The sequence below is a fragment of the Lissotriton helveticus genome, chromosome 8, assembly GCF_964261635.1.
Source record: "Lissotriton helveticus chromosome 8, aLisHel1.1, whole genome shotgun sequence".
NCBI classification, from domain to species: Eukaryota; Metazoa; Chordata; class Amphibia; order Caudata; family Salamandridae; genus Lissotriton; species Lissotriton helveticus.
In genome coordinates this window covers 182,005,454-182,031,958 of record NC_136069.1, presented here as the reverse complement: position 1 = coordinate 182,031,958, position 26,505 = coordinate 182,005,454, and the positions used below count along the sequence as shown (strand labels likewise).

General features: G+C 50.2%; 1 protein-coding gene across 2 annotated transcripts in view; it reads left to right on the top strand.

The window, feature by feature from the left end:
- The window catches only part of DYRK1A (dual specificity tyrosine phosphorylation regulated kinase 1A), a 786,609-nt gene that overhangs the window by 650,888 nt on the left and 109,216 nt on the right, over positions 1-26,505 (top strand). For both annotated transcript variants that reach the window (XM_078656853.1, XM_078656854.1), the window contains exon 10: positions 20,925-21,065. In XM_078656853.1, the coding sequence (XP_078512979.1) occupies positions 20,925-21,065 (141 nt within the window). The remainder of the gene's footprint in view (positions 1-20,924; positions 21,066-26,505) is intronic.

Genomic DNA, 26,505 nt, shown 5'->3' with positions numbered 1-26,505 from the left:
GCAGGTTAGAACTCCATATTCCTTTCCCTGCAGGCTTTCCTGCCTCTGATAGCTGCATCATCGGTGCTGGTCCATACGGACAACACCACAAGCATGTTATGTATCAACAAGCAGGGAAGAACCATATCTCTAACTCTATCTCGGGAGGCACAAGAGCTTTGGAATTGGTTACCAGAGCATGGAATATCCCTGAAAGCCAAATCCCAGGGCTCGAAACACACTAGCAGATGCCCTCACTAGGACTAAGGACAGTTTCCACGAGTTGAAGCTAAACCAGGATTAACTGGACAAGGTATTCTCACAAGGGAGAGAGAGTGGGTGGGGTCAGCTTTGGACCTGTTTGCAACGAACAACAATACCAAATGCTGGTTCTACACCACCAGATTCCCTCTCCCAGGATCACAGGGGAATGCCCTTTCATTGCAATGTATGCCTACGCCTGTCCCCATCTCATTGATTCCCAAAGTACTCACCAAAATGAAAGCGGAATGCGGTCGCCTACTACTGATTGCCCCCAGATTGCCCAGGCAGCACTGTTTTCGGAGCTTCTCCTCCTGTTAGAAGCCAAGCCCATTCGCCTTCTACCGACGCCAACTCTAACCATGACTGGGGGCACAGATATTTCACCCGGCGCTCTTCAGTTGCATGTGCTGCCCCTGAATTAAATGGGTTCGGCATCTGAGTTTACACAGGAATGTAAAGATATTCTCGACAGGTCTCGAGCAGAAAGCACCAACAAGTCATACAGATTAAAATGGATGCATTTCTGTCATTGGTGCCATAAAACCATTTGCATCCATACTTTGCTTTTCCAGAGCAAATTCTACCATACCTACCCTCCCTGGCTAAATCAGGCCTGGTCTGTTCATCAGTGAAGGTTCATCTCTCGATACAGACACTCACCTAAGACTTCCTCTCTTTGTTCCCCAGAATTGGAAGGCAATTCATGAAAGGGTTCTTCCGAACCTTTTCTCCTGTGAGAGCGCATCCTCTGGAGTGGCATCTCAATGTACTTCTATCGCAACTGATGAAGCAACATTTTGAGCCCTTCCATAGGGCGGACATCACATTTTTTACTTTGGAAGGTTGCTCTTCTCCTCGCTTTAACATCTTCCTGGAGAGTCAGTGAAATACAGGCTTTTACTATCAAAATAACTTTGTGGTCTTCAGAACGAATCCTTAATTCATCTCTAAGGTTCTGTCTTAATTCCACCTAAACAAACCTGATCTTCTCATAACTCTCTCCCAATCGGCCATGCCAGCAGAACAGACTCTACATATTCTAGACATTAGCAGTGTCTTAAATTCTACCTGCAAAGGACTAAGAAAATCCACAAGACTGACCAACTTTTTGTAGCTTGTGGGTAAGCTCGTCAAGGCACTGCAGTTACTAAGGTGACCATTGCCAGATGGATCGCAGCTACAATACAATTTTGCCATGACAAGTAGGAAAACCATTGGCAAGGAAAGTTAGAACGCATTATACAAGAGCAGTCTCCATCTCAGCTGCTATGTTCTCAGGCATTCCACTAGAGAAAATCTGCAGAGCTGCAACTTGGAAAGGCACCCACACGTTCACACTGCATTACTCCCTGGAATCAATGCAGTGTAGTGATCCCAGTCTAGGACAGGCGGCGTTAAGCCATTTATTCCACTAAGTTGAGCCTCTTTCTATAGAGTTGTTAATTTATGTCTACACATGACCTGTGTTTCAAATGTGATCTTCCTGATTGATCATTGAAAAAGTTTAACTTATTCCGTACTGTTTATAGGAATGTTTATCCTGTGTCTCCATAATAGCTTATGGAAATTTTTCATACTGCTTTATTTTTAGTGATGTGGGACTCCTACTTCAACGGGGAATGATTCAAGCATGTGAATCTATGAAAGATACCAGTACTGGATAACTGCATTTACAGGAAAGTAACTTATTTCTTATACACCATCAGCCCGGAGGACTAACTTATTTTGGTTTCTTCAAAAAAGTGCCTTAAACTGGAGAAACAGCCCGAAGTTAAAACTCTGGAGGGTCGCACCCAAAAGCGATTAAACCTTGATTTCAAGATCAGCCTCAAAAAACAAGCATGATTTCCACATGAGGGCAGACCTCAGAGGTTTGGCCTAGACACATGGATCGGCTTCGAAAAGAGGTTTAAGGAAAGACCTTGAAATGACTAGCAAATTAAAAATTTAAAAATGAGTGTCTGATGATTGAGGACCACCCTGAAAACATGATAGTCAAAGTAGTTATCTGCAGGTGCATAATAGAAGTATTCACAGTGTCCTGTTTATGGAGGATTTATTGAAGACTGGTGCAATTTCACCTTATCAAGATGTCCAGCAGATTAGTAAAAATGCAAACTAGTGAATTAATTTTGTAGGAATTGCAGTTCCTTTATTCCAGAGAATGGAAAAAGAACATTACTCCAGCACTTATCTAAATCAACTGGCTTCATGGCACTGTCTATCGCCCCCACAACATAGTCAGAGGCAGAGGATGAAGGAAAACATGAACAACATATGGAGCAGGGATAAGACTGATGCTTGGATTAATATTTAGCTCAGAAACATGCAGTTTGAGTTAAAGTGTGCACCTTTAGTGTTCATTAAATGTCTACAGTTGTGGCTTCTGCCCTGAAAATGTATTCATGTATATCAGTATTTGGACTATTGTTTGGTGTGGGGTGGCTGGGTGTTTGAACTCCATGAAGTTTGACGCAATTGACACAAAGCAAGCTATGTAATTGCTATACTGACTGTTTTTCATTAACCCCGTTGGAAATTCTCATCTACAGCCAGTTCATATCCTAAATATTCTGGGGTCAGCCTTTGCTCCCTTACCAGCCAAACCTTATAATACGCAGAAAAAAGTTCAGACATTTCTGAAAATACTCCTTTTCAAGACTGTTGGTTTGTGATAGAGAGAAAGGTATCTGAAAGAAAAAGGTTAGTATTAGATTCCTTACCTTAGAATATCCCCAGGCGTCAGTCTGGATCCGGAAACTTTTGCGTAGCAGTACCCCTGCGCGTCGGTAGGCGTCCCCTGCGGCTCCGCGTCCGTCGTTGGCGTCGTGCGCCGTGATGACGTCGCTGGAGTATATAGACGGCGCCTCCGCGCGCTGACGTCAGTTCTTCTTTTTTCCGCGCCAGTTAGCGCAGATCCGAAGAGCAGTACTCCGGTCTTTTGACCAAAGTTTTTGATTACTTATCTACTCTTAAGGTGCCGGTAGGATGCCCGGTTTTAAGAATTGTGACGGGTGTGACCGCACGATGTCGGTCACGGACCATCACCTACTCTGCCTCCAGTGCCTGGGCCCGGACCACGACGTGGACTCCTGCGTCGATTGCCGGGCCTTGACGAGTGAGGCTAGACGGGAGCGGTCCCGCAAGCTACTCGAGCTCCGGGTGTCGGCCCCGCGTCGAGAGCGGTCCCGGTCCGGCCGGAGGTCGAGGGAGCGGTCGAGGGAGCGGTCGTGGAGCCGTCGCGGAGCCGTCAGGAGCGCTCCGGAAGTAGTCACCATTCCTCTGGTTCCTCAGGTAGGAAGCACAAGAAGTCGGGGCGTCGTCATCGTACCCCCGCCTCTCCCCCGACGCTTGCGCGATGCGGCCGGGGGTTCGGGTGGCCCTACCCCCGCGGCTCCGCGTGAATCGCCGGCGCGGCCTGATCCATACCCTACAGTCCCTGGGCAAGGCGTGTCGCGCGAGGAGATAGAGGAGTTCCTCATGGCCATGAGGGCACTGTCTCCTCCGACGGGGCCTACGGCGCCTGCGGGCCCGGTGGTCCCGTCCGGGGGCCTGAGCGGTTCGGGTGCTCCTGCCCCGACGCCGTCGGGTGCTCCGGCCCCGACGCCGCCGGCGGCTCCGGCCCCGGCGCCGCAGGGCCCTTCAGGGTCGACGCCGGCCGGTCCACCGGCCTCTCCGGCGCCGATTCCATCAGGGCAACCCATGGTGCCGCCTCCGCGCGGCGCCGGGGCTCCATCGCCGGCTCCGGGCGGCGTCGGGGCTCCGGCTCCGGGCGGCGCCACCCCCAATCCCTCTCCGACTCCGGAGGCGGAGTATGACCGGCATCGCCCGACGCCGAGTCCGGCGCCGAGGGGGCCCATTGACCCCGAGGAGCCGGTCTACATTGTTGACTCAGAATATGGTGAGGATGTAGATTATGGAGAGGATTGGGAGGCGTCTGAGGACGCTCTGACCCGCGAGTGTCAGTACGACGTGGACTGGACAGGTGACTTGGGTAACGCCAGTGGTCTGGATGACTCCCCCAACCCTGGCTTTGTCTCGCCTCCTACCGTGGCTACGGAGGAGGGGGCTGCTTATTCAGTGGTGTTGATGAGGGCTGCCAAGGCCTTACACCTTGAGCTCCCCGTCGCGGCCGTGAGGACTAACATCCTCACTGAGGTACTCAAACCGCAGTCATGCCCACAGGAGCCACTGCTGCCGTTCAATGAGGCCTTGACTGACGTTCTTTTGGGCACGTGGTCCAGGCCCGCTTCAGGTTCGCCTGTTGACAGGAACGTGGCCAGACGCCACCGTCCGTGTACGGATGACCCAAAGTTCTTGTCCACCCATCCCACCCCTGAGAGCCTGGTGATCCAGGCCTCGACTTCCCAGTCCGCATTCCCGTCGGCCCCGCCCGACCGGGAATCTAAGAGGTACGACCAGTATGGTAAGAAGGTCTTTTCGTCCCTGAGTCTGGGACTGCGGTCTTGCAACACCGCTTGCCTCTTAGGCCGCTACACCCACTCTCTGTGGGATACGGTCGCAGAAGCGCCGCCTGAATGCCCGCAGGAGGTACGGGCTAAGCTCGGCAAGGCTATGATTGAGGGCCGAGACGCAGCGAGATACTCCATACGTTGTGGTCTTGATACGACCGACTCACTGGGCAGAGCGATGTCCACGACGGTGGCGATTCGTCGCCACGCCTGGCTGAGGTCCGCCAATTTTTCGGCAGATGTCCAGAATGCATTGATGGACATGCCGTTTGATGGCTGTCGCCTGTTTGGCGACAAAGCGGACCACGCGCTGGAACGCTTCAAGGACTCCAGGGTCACGACCAAGTCCTTGGGTCTCTCGACCCAGCGCCAGCAAACTGGTTCGTTTCGCTCCTTTCGTGGCCACGGAAGGGGCGGTCCCACACGTGCTGCCAGCCACGCGCCGCAACAGACTTCTCATCGCGGCGGCGGCCGTGGGAACCGCCGTGGTGGCGGTCGGGGACAGCGGCGAGGTCAGGCCACACCTCCCCCCGCAGCTTCCGCCTCTAAATCCTCCTAGTCCGTGCTTTCAGGCCCATGTGACGCCGGTAGGCGGCAGGGTTCGCCATCACCTCTGCCGCTGGCGCACAATCACATCGGACAGGTGGGTGCTGCAGCTCGTCCGAAGGGGCTACTCCCTCCCCTTCGAGACCTCTCCTCCAGCCATGCCACCGCAGAACCACCGTGTGTCGGGGGACCACTTGACACTTCTGCAGGAGGAAGTTACGGCCCTCTTAGCCAAGGGGGCCATCGAGCGCGTTCCTGGGCCAGAAGGAGGGTGTGGTTGCTATTCCCACTACTTTCTGGTACCCAAGAAGGACAAAGGGGGCCTACGTCCTATCTTGGATCTACGGAACGTCAACGGCTTCCTCCGGAGGGAGAAGTTCAAGATGTTGACTTTGGCTCAGGTCTTGGCTGCTCTAGACCCGCTAGACTGGATGGTAGCGTTTGACTTGCAGGATGCGTATTTTCACATCCCCGTCCTGCCGGCCCACCGGCGTTACCTACGGTTCACGGTAGGCCACGAGCACTTTCAGTTTATCGTGCTCCCATTCGGCCTTACCAGCGCCCCACGGGTGTTCACGAAAGTGATGGCGGTGGTCGCAGCTCATCTGCGCCGGTTAGGGGTTTCAGTCTTCCCCTACCTCGACGACTGGCTGTTGAAGGCGGGCTCGCCCCAAACAGTCGTCCACCACCTTCAGATGACGGCAGACCTCCTGCACGAGCTGGGGTTTTCCATCAATGTGCCGAAATCACACCTGTGTCCCTCTCAAAAGCTGCTTTTCATCGGAGCGGTTCTCGACTCGGCGCAGTTTCGGGTTTATCCTCCGGAACGGCGGGTCCGGGATATACAGGCTTTGATTCCCATCTTTCAGCCGTTATCCCGGGTTTCAGTCAGGTTGACGCTGCGGCTGCTGGGGCTGATGGCTTCCTGCATCCTTCTGGTGCATCACGCCCGGTGGCGGATGCGGGCTCTGCAGTGGGACCTGAAGTTTCAGTGGGCCCAGCATCAGGGCAACTTGTCCGACCATGTCTTGATCTCGGAGGGCACTGCGAGACAACTGCAGTGGTGGCTTAAGGACCGCGATTGGGTCAGAGGCAGATCCCTCTCCCTTCCACAACCGGAGCACGTAGTTGTGACGGACGCGTCCCTCCAGGGCTGGGGAGGCCACTTGGGAGAGGCGGAGATCAGAGGCATCTGGTCTCCGGCGGAGTCCCGGCTCCATATCAACATGTTGGAGCTGCGGGCGATTCGCCTAGCACTGAAGGCATTCCTCCCATTTGTCAACGGGAGTGTAGTGCAGGTGTTCACGGACAACACCACCGCCATGTGGTACTGCAACAAGCAGGGCGGAGTGGGGTCGTGGACCCTTTGCCAGGAGGCTCTACGTCTCTGGCAATGGCTGGAACGTCAGGGCGTGACTCTGATGGTTCAACACCTGGCAGGTTCTCTGAACGCCAGGGCGGACGAACTCAGCCGTCGGTGCTCGGTGGATCACGAATGGCGTCTGAACTCGGACGTGGCGAAAGGCCTCTTTCTGCAATGGGGAGAGCCTTGGTTAGATCTATTCGCCACAGAAGAGAACGCGCAATGTCATCAGTTCTGCGCGTTGGAGTTTCCAAGACGGCACTCGCACGGCGACGCCTTTCGGCGCGAGTGGAGTTGCGGTCTGTTGTACGCCTTTCCGCCTATACCACTTCTGCCCAGAGTGCTGAAGAAGATCAGGCGCGACCGGGCCCAAGTTATCCTTGTGGCTCTGGACTGGGCTCGAAGGTACTGGTATCCCGAGCTACTCAGCATGTCAGTCGGTCCCTCGATCCGCCTGCCCCTTCGGAAGGACCTTCTGTCGCAGCAACAGGGGACGGTCCTCCACCCGAACCTGTCCAGTCTCCACCTCCATGCGTGGAGATTGAGCGGCGACAGTTGAGGCCATTTGACTTGCCTCCTGAAGTTTGTGATGTGATTCTGGCAGCCAGGCGTCCCTCCACAAAGTCGGTATACGCCTGCCGGTGGAACAGATTTGTGGCATGGTGCACAGCAAAGGCTGTGGATCCCCTTTCTGCCCCTCTCTCCGAGGTTCTCCTCTTTCTTCTCTCTCTTGCCCAGCAGGGCTCTGCTCTTGGCACTATCAAGGGCTACCTTTCTGCCCTTTCGGCCTTTCTAAGGCTACCTGATCAACCTTCTTTGTTCAAGTCCCCTATTGTAACGAGATTCTTGAAGGGCATCACGCACATGTATCCACCTGTTCCGTTCGTGATGCCTCAGTGGGACTTGAACCTGGTTCTGACCTTCTTGATGTGCGCTCCTTTTGAGCCACTTCATTCCTGTCCTCTCCGTCTCCTGACTTTAAAGACGGCCTTCCTGGTTGCCATCACCTCTGCCAGGAGAGTGAGTGAGCTCCAGGCTCTTTCTGTCAAACCTCCTTTCATGTCCGTTCATCCAGACAAGGTGGTTCTGAGAACTAGACCTTCTTTCCTGCCCAAAGTAGTTTCTGCTTTTCACATCGGGCAGTCCATCACCTTACCCTCCTTCTTCCCGCCTCCGCATCCTTCAAAGGATGAAAAGCGGCTCCATCGTCTGGACCCAAAACGTGCGCTTTCATTTTATATGGATCGCACACGCCAGTTCCGGGTGGATGACCAACTGTTTGTTGGCTACGTGGGTGCGAAGAAGGGAAGGGCGGTGCATAAACGAACCATCTCTCGGTGGGTCGTCCTGTGCATCAAAGCGTGTTACTCTTTAGCTTGGAAGGAGCCTCCTGTTGGGCTGAGAGCCCATTCCACTCGGGCCACGGCGGCTACCACTGCCCTGGGCCGGGGAGTCCCCTTGCAGGACATTTGTCAGGCAGCTACGTGGGCCTCGCTGCACACGTTTGCAAGGCACTACTGCCTGGACAGTCAAGTCGGAGGGATGGCTTCTTTGGCCGTTCTGTCCTCCAGGACTTTCTGGTGTAGGCTGTATTGGTTCGCAGACCCACCTCCGGGGTTGGTATTGCTGGGGTATCTATTCTAAGGTAAGGAATCTAATACTAACCTGTTTCTTTCAGATGAACAAGTTACTTACCTTCGGTAACGATATATCTGTAAGAAACAGTAGTTAGTATTAGATTCCTTACCGCCCCGCCCATCCTCCCCGTTCTGCGAACTGATACATAGGGTTAAGGTCACCCCCTTCAGGGCCCTAGTTTCGCATGGCACCAGTGTTGGTTCTTACATGGCTCTGCGTGTTCTGGCGCGGAAAAGCTGTGTGCAAAGAACTGACGTCAGCGCGCGGAGGAGGCGTCTATATACTCCAGCGACGTCATCACGGCGCACGACGCCAACGACGGACGCGGAGCCGCAGGGGACGCCTGCAGACGACGCCTACCGACGCGCAGGGGTACTGCTACGCAAAAGTTTCCGGATCCAGACTGACGCCTGGGGATATTCTAAGGTAAGGAATCTAATACTAACTACTGTTTCTTACAGATATATCGTTACCGAAGGTAAGTAACTTGTTCGTTGATGCTGTTGAGCATGATGGAATCCTGTATACCCCTGCTTCTCAATGCAAGGCTATAAATGTTTACTTTCTAGAAATAGTTAGCAAGCCAGTGGTCTGAAACGACTGGGACTGAAAGGTCTTTAATGGAAAAGCATATTATCATGCATGTATTTGGCACATTCAGAACCGCTGCTGGTCATTATCACTGATGTGCCCATGAAATGATGGGGTGCACACATGACTTTGTTTTATTTTCACTGCAATTGACCCTGAAGAAACCCAAGAAGGTATCAGCGGGGTGGTACTGAAATCACCTGAATTAGTAGTGAAGGCTGCACAGACTTATCTGTACCACAGTGTTCTTGATATGCATCTGTTTGATAGCGAGCCACTCTAATTAGAAATGTCCCCCTCCCCGTTTCTGTTTATTGATAATTACATCATTGCACAGAAATTCTGGCACTGCGCTAAGAGCCTCAGATTCAACTCTTGGCATAAGACCTGCCTGGAGTGAATGATTTTGCATATCTCTGGAGAAACAATTGGTGGGCACATGAATGAGAGATGAGTTCTCAGACATTAATTCAACATGTGAGGTATCACATTTGTATCAGGCAGTTGGCAATAGGCAAAAAAAAAGAAAGAAGAATGAAAACATTTCATCTCCATATATCCACCTACTGGCTCTGGTGCATGCTCTATGGATAGATTCATCTGACATTTTCTTAGTTTACCCTTCTTTCCTTTTTGATTCATAGGATGCACCTGTCCTATTACAATTCTTTCTTATTACTCAAACCTGTATTTGCCCATCTTAGTTTGCCTTTTTGCACTACCTGTTTTTCAATCTGTTCAGCTAGTTACTACTTCACTGAATTTGCTCAGCCTACAGAGTGGCAAAGTCTTGCATTCAGGTTCATGCTAATTTAACCTAGACGTTTGGCACAAGAAATCTAAAGGATGACCTTCATCTTACCATACGGGTCTTCTTTGTGTCGAAGTGGAAACGTTTTTCTCATGTACTGATACCGTTATTATTAAATAACCTTTGCGAGGTTAAAAAATGGTGGTAGACTGCACATCCGCACAAGTCTATTTGACAGCTATTTAACCCTATACAGAAGAGTCCACATGCACCTGTTTATGTCCTGTCATTCCAGCCTTCATGGAATGTCTTGAAGTAAATTTTTTTTTTTTTTTTTGTAAGACCTTTATTAACACAAAGCAAATTACACAGCATGAGCCTACAACCCTGAGGCCGGCTCGCCACAAAACGATGGTCCTCCAATAAACAATAAGTTAGCCATGAAAAGCAGTGTAGAAACTCCAGGCAGAGTCGCCTTGCGCGCCCTCCGTAGGACTCTTAGCAGACAGTCGATATGAGTCTTACATTTTGTCATTTTTAGAAAAAGGAAAGTTCAACATACCCCAACTTAAGACCTTACATTGCCCTCACACACAACCTAGATAGGGAGCGAAACAGTGTCCCGGGTGCCCCCCTAGGGTAGCCTCCATCCGACTTTAATTCGCGCATCAAACATCACACACGCCAGCATAATCAGAAGACGTGCTAGTCCTCCACATCTTCCAGCAATGAGTTTAGGTAATCTGTTAAGTAACACCATATGTCCTTCGGCCTCGATTCCGCTGGTAAGTTCTCTACATATGTTTGCAGTTTATCCCGGTAGGTGGACATGTCATGAAGCCACACTTTTTTAGTCGGCACCCTACGGCTGTGCCAACATTGCGCCACCTGCCTTTTTGCTAATAACAAGGCGATTGCACAGAACTTGCGTTTCAGCGCTCTGAATTGGGGTATAATACCCAGCAAACAGACCTGTGGTGTGCACTGCACCTCATCCTCCAACATGACCGTGAGTGTGGCGGTGACCTCCTCCCAGTACCCTGCTACCCTCGCACAAGTCCAGGCCAAATGCACAAAGTCCGCACCCTCTCTGCTACAACGCTTGCACCTGTCTTCCTCCTGCAACCCAAATTTACGCAGTTTTGTCGGTGTGTAGTAGGCCTGGTGAATAAACTTGAAATGAATAATTCTCAGGTTTCCGTTTGGTGTCAGTATCTGTGTTAACGCGCAGGAGCTGTGCCATTCCTCATCTGTTAGTGGTGTATCTAGTAGTGCATCCAACCGCCCTTTAGCCTTAAGTGTGTGGCCTGCTATTTCTGATTGTGCAGCAGCGTACAGTCTGGACACTAAGTGTGATGGATCCCGTGTAGTGATCAGCATTTGCAGAGGTGCTAGGCTTTCCGGTTCCGCCGGGAATGTCGGGTAATGTTCCCTCAACGCCCTGGTTAACCTACAGTACGTGAATCGAAACATAGGAGTCTGGTTTTGGATATAACTCAATTGGTCGATGTCTATGAACGTGCCTCCCCGAAACACGTCACCCATCTTGTCGATCCCAGCCCGAGTCAGCAAAGACATCCCCACTTTTTCGTTGGTGACTGACAGCGCCTGATGATACTGCAATGGCATGCCCGGTGCATATAACGGGGTTTTGTGAGCCAACTGCCCAAGCTTGTTCCATGCTTTAATCGTGGTGTCTACAGTGTTGATATCCTTTGTATGTAGTGGTGGTCTGGTGTGCGACATTATCGCAGACAGGGGGACAGGATGGGCATCACCCTCCTCAATGGCCGTGTGGGTGAGATAGGGGACCTCATGATACCAGTACGCTGCATACTGTGCCTGGGCACAGAGGTAATACAGAAGAAAATCAGGCACCCCGAAGCCTCCCTGCGCAATCGGGAGCGTCAGTGTCTGCAGATCAATACGAGCTTGTTTACCCGCCCATATCAAGGTTAGTACCAGGGATTTTATGCGGCGGAAGACTTCTCGCGTTGGCGTGATAGGTATATTATTAAAAAGGTATAGTAACTTGGGCAGGATGTTCATTTTGACGATCGCGATTCTATCAGCTAGTGATAGAGGTAAATGGATCCAACGACGGACCTTATCGTCCAGTTTGGAGAGTACCACTCCGTAATTTGCTCGCATGACTTCGTCTGGATCCCTGTGAAACATAACTCCTAGGTAGCGAATCGGATCTCGCTGCCACTCTAGCGGGTAATCGACCTCAAAGGGAATCGTAGCATCGGTGAGAGGTATGAGTGAGGATTTGGACCAGTTAATCGCTAACCCTGAGTGTCCCCCAAATCGGATGTACTCTCTAAGTAGCGGGTTTAGATGAACCTCCGGGTCGCGAACGTATAGCAGCATATCGTCTGCGTAGAGCGATATGTGCAGTGGCCTAGCCACAAATTGCAGCGCCGATTCTTTGTACTTTTGTCGCACAATGCACGCTAGCGGTTCTAATGCCAGCGCAAAGAGCAGGGGAGACAGGGGGCAACCCTGCCGTGTACCCCGCCCTATGTCAAACGGAGCTGAAACATAGCCATTGATCCGGACCCTTGCACATGGTTGCGTGTATAGCAAGGAAATCCACTGGACAAACCGTTTAGGGAAACCCATCCTATTGAGGACAGTGAGCATATAACGCCACTCAACAGAATCGAACGCTTTCGCGGCGTCGAGCATGACAGCCACCGCTTTAACCGAGGGTTGCAGGTAGTGCGACAGTGCGAACAGGGATCTAGTATTATGCGAGGTGGACCTGGTGGGAACAAATCCCGCTTGATCCGGAAGTACCAGGCGGGTCATCAAGGGGGACAGCCTAACAGCTAGCAATTTAGCGAGGATTTTCGAGTCTACGTTTATCAGTGACAGAGGTCTGTAGGAATCGCAATCCTCCGGATCCTTGGATGGTTTTAGGAGTGCAATGACCAATGCTTCCCGCATGGTGGGGGGGAGCAACGATTTCTCAAAGGAAGCACCATACATGTCCACCAGATAGGGGGCGACAACATCCACAAACTTTTTATAAAATTCGGATGTGAACCCGTCAGGGCCCGGTGCCTTACCATTTGGGAGTGAAGCGATCACCTCAGTTACCTCCTCCACCGTGATGGGCCAAGCCAAGTATTCCCTATGTGCGTCCGATAGCCAGCCAATCGCCACATCATGCAAGTAGTCATACGTTTCCTCAGCTGTCGCTGAGGGTTGAGATTGATATAGCGTGCTGAAGGAGTCCACAAAGCAATTCAATATGTCCGTTGAGTGTGTTTTTAATACACCCTCCTCAGATTTAACTCTGAGTATCGCCGATTGTCCCCGTCCCTCACATATTTTCCGTGCCAGTACACTCCCTGGTCTACCCCCCTCTCCAAAGGCCCTAGCTACATGTTTGCGATCCAAGTATTTAATTTCCGACGCCAAAAAATCAGCATGTTCAGTGTGTAAATCGCGCAACTTGGGTAATAACAAAACATCTTGTGTCGTTTCATACAACAGTTCTAAGTCCCTCATTTGTCTCTCGCAGCGGTGAATCTGGCACCTGATGTCCCTGAGTACTCCTACTGTAGTGCCAATGCAGACACCTCTAATCGTGGCTTTGAAGGCTTCCCAGAGGAGACATGGGTCTTCCGTAGTTTGTGAATTAATAGCGAAGTAGTCTTTTATCGCCTTTGTCAAGGTGTTAACATATATTGGGTCTGTAAAGGCCTGGGAATTAAATCGCCATTGGAATGGGGGGGGGGTGCGTAATGCGGAATATCTATCTGCAACAGGACCGGGTTGTGGTCCGATAATGTGCGTGGCAGTACTTGCAATTTACGAACCCACAGAGCCACATCCTTGGAACCCAACCAGTAGTCCAGTCTGGACAAACTATTGTGAGATGCGGTGATGTGTGTGGCGCCTGGCGCGTCAGTGTGTTGCAATCTCCAGAGATCCGCTAAGGCCAGATCTCCCATCATGTGGCCCACCATCAGTCTTGATTGCTTGTGCTGCTCCAATGAATGTGAGGAGCGGTCCAGTCCGTCCCGTAATGTCACGTTCCAGTCCCCCCCACATAACATGTGCGTGTTAGCATGTTTCTGCAAGTGTCCCCAAACGTCCCGAAAAAATTCTGGTGCGTCGGTATTCGGTCCATATATATTAAGGAGTGTAGCATGTTGGCCCATTAGTGTACCTGTCACAAGCACATACCTGCCAGAGGGGTCCTGTGTCACATGCTTTGCCTCAAAGTTGATCCCTTTCTTAATCAAAATAAGCACCCCCCTGGAGTAAGATGAATATGAGGCCCTGTAGGACGCCCCCGCCCATCTCGACTCCAATGTAGCGTGAGTGTTCGGTGCGAGGTGTGATTCCTGCAGGAATGCTATATCAATGTTCCATCTGGTAAGGTTAGCAAAGACCTGTCTAATTTTCTGAGGGCGCGAAAACCCCCGTATGTTCCAAGTAAGAACGTTCAGGCACAGTCTGCTCTCACTTCTAGAACCGGACGTCCGTAAATAATGCAATACCACTCATCCCTGCACACTCAAGTGACATACCTGGTGTCTGTCCACACACAGCACAATGAACATACGCTGCAACGTCAGTCCCTCTCCGTGGAGAACCTAAGAATGTGTACACTTGCAATGCCTTCGGTCTTTGTAAACAGTCAAACATCCCCCCTCCCCAACCCCCACCCACTCCAGCAACCCCAACCTGCCGAAGCCATACCCCCTCAGAGCACAACTCCCTCAACCACATAACCAACAACTCCGTGCTCATACTAAGAACTTGCGTTGGGTACTTCCCTCATGGAGGACCGCCAGGAGCACAACCCTTCACCCGGTGGACGGGTGCAGGCGATACTAGGAAAATTGAACATATTCGCAATATATGTGTCCATTGATCCACAGTCCCCACTTCCCCATTACAACTCCTCACATGTGTGCAGGTAGTGGCGCAGTCATAGGGGAAACGTAGCTACACCCCACAGTGAACAGATGCATATGTTAGGAACTAGGTCCAGGCCGGCCAGTTTTCCCATGTAGTTAGGTAAACAGAGGCGGTCAGGTACGATCTCACCTCTGCAAGATAGCACCCCACAACGTGGTATGCATTGTAGTGTTAAATGATCTCCGCCTCCTTCGCCTCCCCATTCCAGACCAGAGGGTCTACGAGCATATGTACGGGGAAAGATCCGACCCACCGCCCACAGCTTCAGCAATATTTGCAGTCCAACGTGGCTGTGTGACCAGTTGCTCAGTGGGGAGAGCGTGGAAGCAAGGGTCAGTCATGGGTATCGGTCACAGTTCAGTACAGAAGTGTATTTCAGCCCTCGCCATCCCAACGGATCCCCACCCTTCCAATGCCCAGTGTAGAATTAAAGCGCCAACACCCCACCGCTAGGAGTCTCGTACCAATCGGCGCAGCCCAGTACGGCTGAGAACGGCCATGTAGCAGTCTATGTTAGCCATCTTTACAGCAAAACTCACCGCTGTTCAACGATGGATATCACCAGTTGCATCAGTCCGAGTCTCTGTGCTGTTCATTCTGGGACTCTGACCTCTCCTCCCGCTGTATCTTCTTAACAAAGTCAAGGGCCGCTCTGGGTGTCGCCAGCACGACCGTCTTCTCCTTCCACACCACTCGAAGTCGGGCAGGATATAACATAGAGTAGCCAATGTTCAAATCACGCAGCTTAGCCTTCACTGCGGTGTATTCCTTACGTGCTTGCTGAACAGCGACCGTGTGATCCGGGTAAAACTCCAGAGAGTTGCCCTGATGGGTGATTTTGCCCTTCTCCCTTGCGAGCCGGAGGATCGCGTCCCTGTCCCGATAATTGAGAATCCGCGCCACAATCGGCCTAGGCGTAGCACCGGGCGGCGGCTTGGGGCCTAATGACCTATGGGCTCTCTCCACAATGAAGACCTGCGACAGGGCCTCCGCACCAAAGATATCCTTACACAGACCCTCGACGTAATGTTCCATTCGTCCAGTGTTGTTCGTTTCTGGCAGGCCCGTGATCCTCACGTTATTGCGCCTCGAGCGCGCTTCCAAATCCTCCTCCTTCGCTTTGATCACCTCCAGGATTCGTTCCATTCCCGCGCATTTGGTGGTGGAAGTTCGCGCTTCATCTTCAACGGCCGAGATCCTCGTTTCCGCCTCATCCAAATGTTCGCCATGTTTTTCTTGTCGAGCAGCCATGCCATCCATCCTACTTGTCAGACTGTCCAGCTTACCGTTTATATCCTGCAGATTCGACTGAATTGCCATCAGAATCTTCTCTATGTTGTTAGTTGGCAGCGATTCTGAAGATCCGCCGGTCTCCGTCATATCGTCTGCAGGCTTCGTCGCCTTCCTGTTGTCAAAGGAAAGTTTTGGTTGCTGCTTATCAGGCTTTCCCATTGTGGTGGCCGGTGAATGCACTTTTCGCAATGTGGGCCCAGATGCCCTCGTTACTCTGACCGCCGTCGCCGTGATTCCTCGGCAGTGATAGCCAGCAGCTGCACGTGGAGTTAACTCTGCGCCTGATCAGGCTGCCGCTAGGAGTCTCTCGCCAGGGTGCGTGGGCTATGGGTGGGATGCGGTCAGATTATGCCAGCAACAGCGCGAAGTCAGGTGATAGTGCGCTCTTTTGTCTCCGGGGGGCCCCACCGCAGTTAGCGCAGATGAGATAGCTTTCCCTTGTCTGGCTATCTCCCGCTGTGTAAGCCTCCCGGCAGTCCAGCAATCCTCTCCCCAGCTTGCCAGGTCGGGTGGTAACGGGACGCCGGTGATGAGCCGTCCCCGAGCTTACGTGCCACGCAGCTGTTTGTCCCGCAGCCCCTCACGCCGATCTGCCTGTCAGCGAGCTCAGCACAGCCGAATTAGAGTTCACCGGCGCAAACTTGAAGTGCCCGTCACCCCAGCAGTAGGCGCCGCCATATTGTCAGGCGCGCGGTCGGGGTGGTGACGGACCCAGCCGGTATTACTCAGGGGTGAGAGCAGCGCATAACAGTCACTCTGGGCCAGGTGGCAGGTGCTTACCCCCGGGCTGTGCACGCTGGGCTAGGCTGGCAGTCCCACGCTGAATCCGCCGCGCTCGCTCAGGATCCGCGAGCCACCGACGGCCATTTTGTCAGGCAGCCCGATTCTCATCGCAAGCTTCACGGCAACGAACTGCAAGGCGGGGGTAGAGACCGTGTCTGTCCAGGTCCGTTTGTACCCCCCATCTTCCCCTACATGTGGATGGTCGCGAAATGTGGGTTGGTGGGGTTGAAGCGGCAATGGATCACATTGTAGGTGATCGCCCGGCGGAGCTGCAGATCAGGCAGCCATTCCGCTGTGCGCCTCCATGTCTTGAAGTAATTCCACCCAGAAAGCTTCTAGTAACTGTGTGGGATTTAAAAACAGTACATAAAAGGTTTGTGGCCCACCTTTTGAACTAATGCTTTCAAGCAGTTATAGAGCATTATCAAGGGCTCTTATGGGTTATACTGACCGTACAAAGCCAATCCGCAAAACAAAGATGCTTTTTGCACAACCACATCTGGGTAAGGCCATATCTAAGTCAAAAAACATGTTATGCAGAGGACGATGATACCCTTGAAGGAACACTGCTCCCACATTCCACTTATAAGAAAGGTGCACTCAGCTTTATGCCAACAACCACTTCAGAGAAACTAGAGCAGGGGTCTCCAGCCTTTTTCGGCATTGAGATCTACTTCTGCTCAAGGAAAGTCCTGCCGAGCTACTAGCATATGTTTTCACTGTAAAATAGTGGCTACGTGTGTTAACTTTACACAATGACCACTCTAAGCAGGATTATCAGTAGTGACCACCCAAGCCTTCCAGACAAGGTTACCAGCAGAATTGACAGGAAAACACTTCTCGATTTTAAAGGCCATCACCTCTCTAAGGAAGTTGCATTCAAATTATCAAATTCTCAGAGGCACAAAAGACAGAACTAAAGAAGTAAGTCCCACTCAACTCAGCTTAAATTATCATTTGGCAATCAACTTTAAATGTCAGCATATTCGTTTTTGAAAATACGCAATTTTTTTCTATCAAATACCACTTTCCATTTTTAGCAAACAAACTGTTTTCAGAATAAAAACCTTTTATGAAAAAAACATATTTGCCTTTGAAATATAATTTTTCATTTTTAGAAAGCACACAATCCCCAAATATCATTACTATCATGTAAAAATGCCTCACATAGACAGAATCTGCTTAAAGTGCCAAAGTATCACATTCCTAGGAAATGGATACTCACCATAGCACCAAGGATGCCTAGGCTATGTGAATAATAGCCACTGCTGTACCAGGGCCAACGTACCAAGGCTGGACGCCATTACATCCAGGATGCCCATTGTATATCAATTATGGCCATTATTATGCAAGGTACTGTCCTCATTCTGTCAGGAGTGGCAAATAGTAGGCCAGTCATGCTCTTAATACGTCAATGATGGCAGCCGGTATGGGAACACTACACTAAACAAAATACCTGTATTAATCAAGGATGACCATTATTGCACCATACCACTATTATGCCATGAACAGAAACAATTGCATCAAAGATAAAGCCCTTTATGCAGTGTTTTTAGGGAGGAACACCATGTCAGACAGGCACAGAAATGAATGCAGATGAGGCTCTTATTTGTTCTTTGCTCTGGATCCATACCCTGCTCCTCTCAGCTCTTGGGTTGATCATGCTCCGAACAAATTTCTCTGGCTCTTACAGTCCCACACTTTGGTGGATCAGCACAGATTACTACTGTCACTCTTTGATAGTCCATTGTTCATATATCTGCTAAGACTGATAAGGCAGGACGTATTACATGGCCAATCTCCTTGTGATTTAGAGTTAGAGTGGATAGAGATGGTCATGTGGCAGACCTCGTAACACAACTCAGTTTGTGTTTGACTATCATTATAAGGGTCTGCTATTGGTTTGGTTGGCTTTCACTCCGAGTGTTTTGAGATGAGCGGTGCTGCCTTCTTTAATATGCATAGACTCTCTAAGATTGTCTTGGTTTGTCTTTAACTCTGAGAGCTACTTTCAGGGTCCTGGTGAGCTACAAGTAGCTCCCGAGCTACTTGTTAGAGACCCCTGAACTAGAGTGTACTACTTTATAGTCTGTGCACAGCAGGTGAATCGTCAATATGCATAGCAAATAGAATGAGATTCTTATTTTTAACCATGAGTTTGCAGCTTGTTTTGCTTATTCCTTTGTGACTCCCCAACACACCCAAGTGCAAAGTAATGCAAATGCTCAAAATACATTAAGTGATAAACATTCTAACTCCTATTATGATACTGTAGCAAATCTGAGAAGACTAAGTGCTTTATGTTTAGTAATTGTTAGCAGTAATCATTTGATGCCCACCTGAAACAAGAAGCCAAGGGTTTTGAAAATAAAAAACGTTGTGCTATTCTAAATATAGCAGTAGGTTGCAGGAGAAAACCAACAGCATGTAAATAACTTTATTTTTTTTAAAATATATTTTTATTAATTATAACACAAGAGTAGAAATGTACATTTCGGGTATCGTTGGTAGTACATATTACAGTGGCGAACGGGCAGAAGAAATAGAGAAATACACTACAATTGTAGGCATCCGAAAAGTATCAATACCAGCCGGAGCTGGGTCAAAACAATACAATACAAATAATCATAAGCAAACATTATCAGAATCTGCCCACCAAGGATACAGGATATAAAAATGGACACTCGACACCCGAATATGCATAACAACAAGCTCAGGAGAATATGCCACATCTCTTGCGAAGAAGGGAAAAGGGAAAAAGATAGGTCATAGAACAAAATAAAGGAAAAATAAAAAACCCTCCCTCAACCCCCCACCCTGCACCCCTGCGGATGGCTACGACCTAACCCCACTAGCAGCGTGCCTGTCGCCCCCTAAACTACACCCCAAGGAAGGGAAAAGATGGAGGAGGAATGTCTTACGATACGATGCGGGCTCCCACCGATACCACCCAGCAGTGTCAAAGGAAGTCCCTGTACAGAATCAAAACAGTCAAGTTCAGCCCTGGCCTCTACGATCCATCACACAAACACTATTCGATAGGACCAGCATAACAGCAAAAGAGTCAAGACGTTGTAGAAAAGGGAGGAGATCAATATAGCATAAAAGGGTCAGAAGAGTCAAGTCTCGAAGTCTATCAGAAACACGAAAGTCAATCCAAAGAATATCAATGGAGGTCTCCGGAAACGAAGAAAGAAATAAGTCCTGTGCGGGCGATGACTTTGCCGAACTTGCTGGCTGGTCAGGGGCTCCAGTCGCGGGCTGCTGTAGTTGCGCAGATACAATAGGCATCAGATTATAATGATGCTCGGGGTTCTCCTCTCGGATAAAATCAAGCTTCGCGGGGGTCACAATATGTTGCGGGTCTGACTCTGGGCTAGGGTCCGGCCTCGAACAAAAAGTCTCGATGCGTACAGTCAAGTTGTGGAGAGCAGCCTCCATTTGCCAGTGAAGAGCCCCGATGGCGGCCATTACAGTCCCCAGTGTCGGTCCACACGTCGTCCGATCCATCTCCGCTAATCGATGACAAAGCAGGTCATCAACCCCGGAGGCCGGCTACTCCGGGGAAACCAACTGGAGTGGGGTGGGCGAAGGCGACTGGCGATTTTCAGGCTTTGCGCTCTTTACACCGCTGCCGAGAGCGGGGGCCCCCCCCGCGGTCCCCGAGGGCTGCAGCAGGGTCCCAGGAGCCGGACCCCCACTCACCGTGGCAGCCACGTCTCGTCGCCGTCTGGCCAGTATACGCAGGGACTCGAGACCACCACCAGGATCGAGAATTCGTGTCACTCCGATGAGACCGGACCCTGCCAGGTACCCGCGGCCGATGTTGTTCAACTGAAACCCGGCTGGGTCAGTACTCGAGGCCCCGGCTTATAGTCTGGAGTAGGCCCGAAAATGACAGACGGTTTAACTGCGTCAAAAAAGGTGATAAAGACTCCGGGATTGCGCCCCTGGACTCGGAGACGATTCAGACACACGGGAGTCCGGCGGGAGGTCAGGATTAAGTTCAGGATATATCCACCAGCGACGGAGGTCGACGGAGCCGGGAGCTTATGCGGCCATCTTGGTTGCTAGCGTAGCTCCTCCCCGTAAATAACTTTATTTAATGTTTGAGTGTGATTGGTAATGTTGCATATTTTATCTAAGACTTGTTTGTAATTGTAATGAATCTGCTATATTGCATGGTTGTTCAAAATGTATTTTGGTTCTAACAAATGCTGTGGTTTGTTCATTTCGAAGTCAGTTTGAAGATTTAAGTAGTAAAGTTGTAAGTACACTCTAAAATATGTGCCGTTTCAAACAGGTGGATCAAATGAACAAAATAGTTGAGGTTTTGGGTGTACCAACTAGTCACATTCTTGACCAAGCACCCAAAGCAAGAAAATTCTTTGAGAAGTCACCAGATAGCACTTGGAATTTAAAGAAGACCAAAGATGGAAAACGGGTATGTAAAATTTTTCATGAAACATGGATGGAAATCAAATGTTAAAACCAAGTTTAGTTTCACTTCGATGATTAATACCTTTATTATGATATATTTTATGTTTGACTTGAAAGCATTTTAAAAACAAATTTGAATCACAAGTGTTTAGTATTTTCTTCCGATAAAAACTTTATTGTATCATATCTCGGAACATATAAAGCACTTGAATGTTCAAGTGCAAGCAGGAACTAGCTTTGAGTTCCTTCTCAATGTCTGAGATTCTCACAACATATTGCCCTCTCGATGAGAGTATTTAGCAAGTGGTATAAAATATCTTAGGGTAGGGTGTAGGAAGGTGCCCCTTTTTGCTTGGTTACCCCACACTTTTTGCCTAATTCCTGATGCACTTTAACTGTGCACTGGGTCCCTGCTAATCAGGTTACCAGTACCTGTCTTCTTTTCCAAAACTGTACCTGTTTCCACAACTGGCACACCTCTGGCGCACATGCAAGTCCCTTGTAAAAGTTACCACTAGTACCAAGGGCCTTGTGATCAGAGATGGTCTCTAAGGGCCGAAGCATGCAAAGATCCCTCACCAAACACTCACACTGCCAGTGCAGACTTTAGTTCAGCTAAAACTGAAGAGTCGACATGGCACACATCCCTGTGTTCCAAAACTAGCTGGTGCATTGTCGTGCACCAGTCACAAGCTGCTCAGCCAATATGACTTGAGTTACTTGGGTCATAAAACAAGACCAATTTTAGTCCAAGTTAACCATATTCATTCCATATTCTTCAGTACTGTTCAAATTCACAACCGAGGCTTCAAATGCTTATCCAGGCTTTATCCTAAAGCATGATGTAATTCAGTACATCTTGGTTAACCATGAAGGTTATCACCTCATGCATTTCAGGCATAACACCTTTCTTCAGGGGTAACTAAAATATAAGGAAAGCCCATCAATGTAGACAATCTTAAGAAAGAAAAACTTAAATCCAAACATTAAATCATGCCAAACAAGCAATCCATAACGTGAATATGTAGCAAACATCGCCCACTGTGCCCAGTTACATTCTGAAATCCAGGCATAACATAAAACAAAAATAACCAAAAACGTGTACTTTTACATGCTATAACATTGTGCACTAACGATAAGCAGGGCCCCCATGTTAAATTTTAAAAAAAACAAGAAAATAATTGTGCCAATCCTATCATAAGCCCATTTATAATTGGGTAATTCCACTGGGTTTAAAACTCGTATGGTGCACACTTATTTAAGTGAAGCACCTTGCACTAATCTAGGCAACCCTTATGGTGATTTTAGTGGTCTTTGATAACCTTTTGAGAGCTCTCAAAGTGGTAGCTGTGGAGAGATGCGTTCAGGCTTATCTCGAAGGAGTGTTAAGCAGCTTGTTTTATCAGGCTAATCATGTAGTGTAGGTTAAAAAAAAGAACCACATTGTGTGTATATATAAAAATGTCTATTACACAACAATCACTAACACATTGGTATATCCGCTACCCGGAGAAATACACAATAATACTTCAATTGCCAATAGGTAAGTAAGAACAAAATACAGTGGTCTCCTGGGGAAGACCAAACCATATACTTAGAAAGTGGAATGCGAAATGCGACCAAAGTGGGGACTTAGACCAGGAGACTCAGAGGAGCTGGGTGTCACAAGGACCTACCCAAGGTAAGTGCCCAGGAGCCCCACAGAGGCTGTGTGCAGAGTGGAAACTCAGCCGCGTGTCCAGTAGGAGTCCACGGGGAAGTCACGATTGCAGTTTTCAAGAAGGACCCTTCCCAGTGAACCTTAAAGATACCCTGTGGAAGACAGAAGTGTTGTCACCCCAACCATGGATACTCCAGGAACCAGGGAAGCAGGGCGCATAGGTGTGAAGTGATGTCTGAAACCGCTGAAAACCACAATGGAGGACTTCCGAAAAGATGCCACTGGAGAAGACTGTGCAGGAGTCCGGTGGAATCCAAGGGTGGATTCTTGAAGTTAAGTACCTGTTAGCCATGGGGACATTGTCAATGCCACTTGGAGGTGACCAGGAGGATCGGAAGTGTGATGCCCACTTATGGACGGTGCAGGAGAGTTGAAGGTGACCTTGTCACTGCAGCTGTAAGGACCAAGCGATGCTGAGGAAGATCAGGAGCCGCACACGAGCTGTCCCACGTTGGAAGTCGAGAACAGGCGGGTCTGTGTCCAGCGGGAGCACCAATAAGCTTTGGCAGCTACACCAGGTGTGAAAAGCGAAAAAGGAGCAGTGGTGGGACCAGCAAAATTGAAGGGACTCGCCAAGAGCAGGGGAGTCGGATCAGGCCCTGAGCAAGCAGAGGAGCCCACTGGAGCAGAAGACCACCCCCAAGAGGACCCACAGGCCGAAGGAATATGAGTTGCAAGAGGACCTCTAGCAGCTCACCAGCAAGTAAGGCCCACAGTGCAGAGGATGCAGTGAAGACACTGCACTTGACAGGAAGAGGTGCTGGAGCTTATTTTAGCCTGAAGATCTCTGGAGTGCAGAGCCAACAAGCCTAGGCGATATCAAGTCAACATGGTGCACATGAGTTTGGTCCCAGCCGTTCTGACGAGGGATACTGGCCTCAAAATTATCAGGTCTCGAGGGAGTTGCAGAACCACACCTGAGCCTTTCAAAGTACTTGGGGAGACAGGAGCAGCAGACCTGTCGGCTTCGTTGCAGATGCAGGGGAGTGTCTCCTTCACTTCAAGAAAAATTACTTCGGGTGTCCTTCATTCCCACAGGTCTGTTGAAGAAACACAAACGACAAAGAAGACTTGTAGAACAGCAAGACCAGGAGTCTTCCTTGATGCAGTCTCGTTTCCAGGCGAAGTGTCAAGACAGCTGAAGAGTGACGTGGTTTTCAGGCTTGAGTCTTGTTCCACAATGAATCTGAGGAACCACCCGCAATTGAACCCTTTTATACCCTAAGAAAGCAGTAAGGACGACTGAGGAGTCCCTCCCCGAGGAAGGGCTAGACAGAGGGGATGATACTCCCATGTCCTCTGTCCAGTTGTGCGCCAGAGCAGGAGCCAAGGGTTCCCTCAACTGGTTCAAACAGGAGTATGCAAGGAGGGCGCCAAATTGCCCTTCAAAGCAGTCTGGTGGCACTGACAAGCGCCCCCACCCCAACCCAATACACTAAGTCCTCTCTGGGAGGTGGTCACACCAGCCTGCAAAAGGAAACCTATTATTCTGCCTTCCCCTGCTCAAGCTTGGCTCAGCAGCAGGAGGGCAGAATCGGGTATGTGGCCAGCAGCAGCACTAGCTTGCCGTCAGACCCTGAAATCTGTAACCGGGAGTAGAGGAGGGGGGGTACTCCAAAGAGCCCACCAGTACTTGGGATGATACTTCCAACACTATAATCGGTGTTGGCGTATGATTCCAACATGTTTGATACCAGACATGATCGGGTTCAGTGCAGCCACTATATAGTTAAATCACTCGTAATGACTGATGTACTCTATATGTATAAAAATGGCTGACTGCACTTACTAAGCCTGGAGAATCAACTGGGGTTTATAGGAGTGTCCTGCCCATGCATGGACACCCTCACACTTACAACCAAGCACCCTGCCTTCAGGACTGAAAGGCCTGCCAGAGGGGGGTGACTAAATAGGTTTTAAGTGCGGTAACCTCAGATATAAGGAAACCTATCTGTCGTGCAGGCCTGTAGTCACAGTTAAAGTGGTCTTTCATGGGTGCCACAATACCTGCTGCAGTTCATGGGAGTCCCCAAGTGTACATATTCCCTGGGCACCATATACTTGGGGCTTACAAGGGTACACCAGTAGCCAATTGTGGATGTGTAGGAGAGTGGGGTCTGTAATCCCATGGCCACCCCAGATTTTTGCTTTTTGCTTCACTGATTTACGACTTTCCCTGGCTGTGGGCCTGCTAATCAGACCCACAGCCTAGCTGTTCTCTCTATTCCTAATTGTACCCAGGTACTGAATTGACACTGGGCCCTCTCTTGAGTCCCTGTACCCAGGGCAGAGGTGCACCCAGAGGTCTCCCAGGGGTTGCAGCATGTATTGTGCCACCCCTGGGCTGACTAACTAAACAGACACAACTGGCTGCTTGACAGCTGGGAGCAAGGTGGTGTAATCACCCTTTGCTTTAGATATAGTATACCTATATCTAAACCTAAAATGGGCACACAGATCTCCTATCAGTCACTCCTATGGCAGGCCTTAACAATCCTGAAGGCGGAGTGCTTGGAATAGTGTGAGATGGTGCTCTGGCATGAGCTGAGCCTGTCTGCGGCCTTCGGGATCTATCCCTTAGCCGTTTCCATGATAGCGTCAGACCATATACTTTTAAGTGCCTTATAATCTTCGCGGTTATGGTAACTTTGGTCTGACATTATCTAAACATGTCATGTAAGGTGTCATACGCTTTGGAATACTACTCCCTCGCCAGTTCTGGCGACGGGGGTAGCATTCCACCCCTCTAGAGGGAGAAGACATGTTGGTAGCTGTAACCCCGGTTATAGTTAAACACAGCCTCAGTTCCACAAAATGGATGCTGCCACCGAGACACGAGTCTGCCCTCCTGCTGCTGGGAGTCCTTCCAGCGAGGGAGGCCTGGACAAAGCGTTTCCTGTCAGGGGCGGTGCCAGCACCATCCCAGACAGGATTTTGTGTATCCCAGACAGGATTTTGTGTATCCCAGGTAGGCAGGGCTGAAAGGAAGGTGACTGCAAGTGGCACCCCGGTGCTCACTGTGCATATGCCGGCTCAAACCAGTTCCAGGGGCACACCAGCCCCTGAGCTGGGGAGAGACCGGACAAAGGAGAGTGGTGTAACCACCCCCCTCCTGGTCCCACCCATGGGCAGGACCTAGTCGCGTGCCAGCCCCTTTTCTTAGGATAAAGATAGGAGCGGGCACCCTTCCCAAATTAGATTAATCCTGACAACTTCCATGAAGAACTCTTGACCTTCGACCTCCTGAACATCAGAAGACTGAAGAATCTCCCCTATGGTCAGGGAGTGACCATCCTGCTTCGCAGGCACCATCAAGCTTCTGTGCGGTTTGCTGCAAAGTCCTTCCTTCCCGGAATCCGACGATCCAGCTCGACAAGACCCGGACCTCCAGACCTCTCTGACCTCTACCCACATCCACAGCACAGCTGGGACCCGTGGGTGCGACGAGCAACGTGGAGACTGCCATCTTGAAGAAACCTGCACAGCGCTTCCAGCACGACCCCGAGGGTTCCTCGAGTGAGTGCATTGGGGACTTAGAAGCCCCACACCGACGCAGCTCCTGCACCAAAGACCAGCCCCCCAGCATCCCCGTGATCTGCGTGGGGCCCTTTTGTCTGGTTGTTGCCTTTCCTGTTGTCTGGTCACTTACCGGCTGGCTAGTGACCTCTGAGACGACGACCCGTAGATTTCGACACTGCTAGTCTGGTCCCCCAGACTGGCCCTT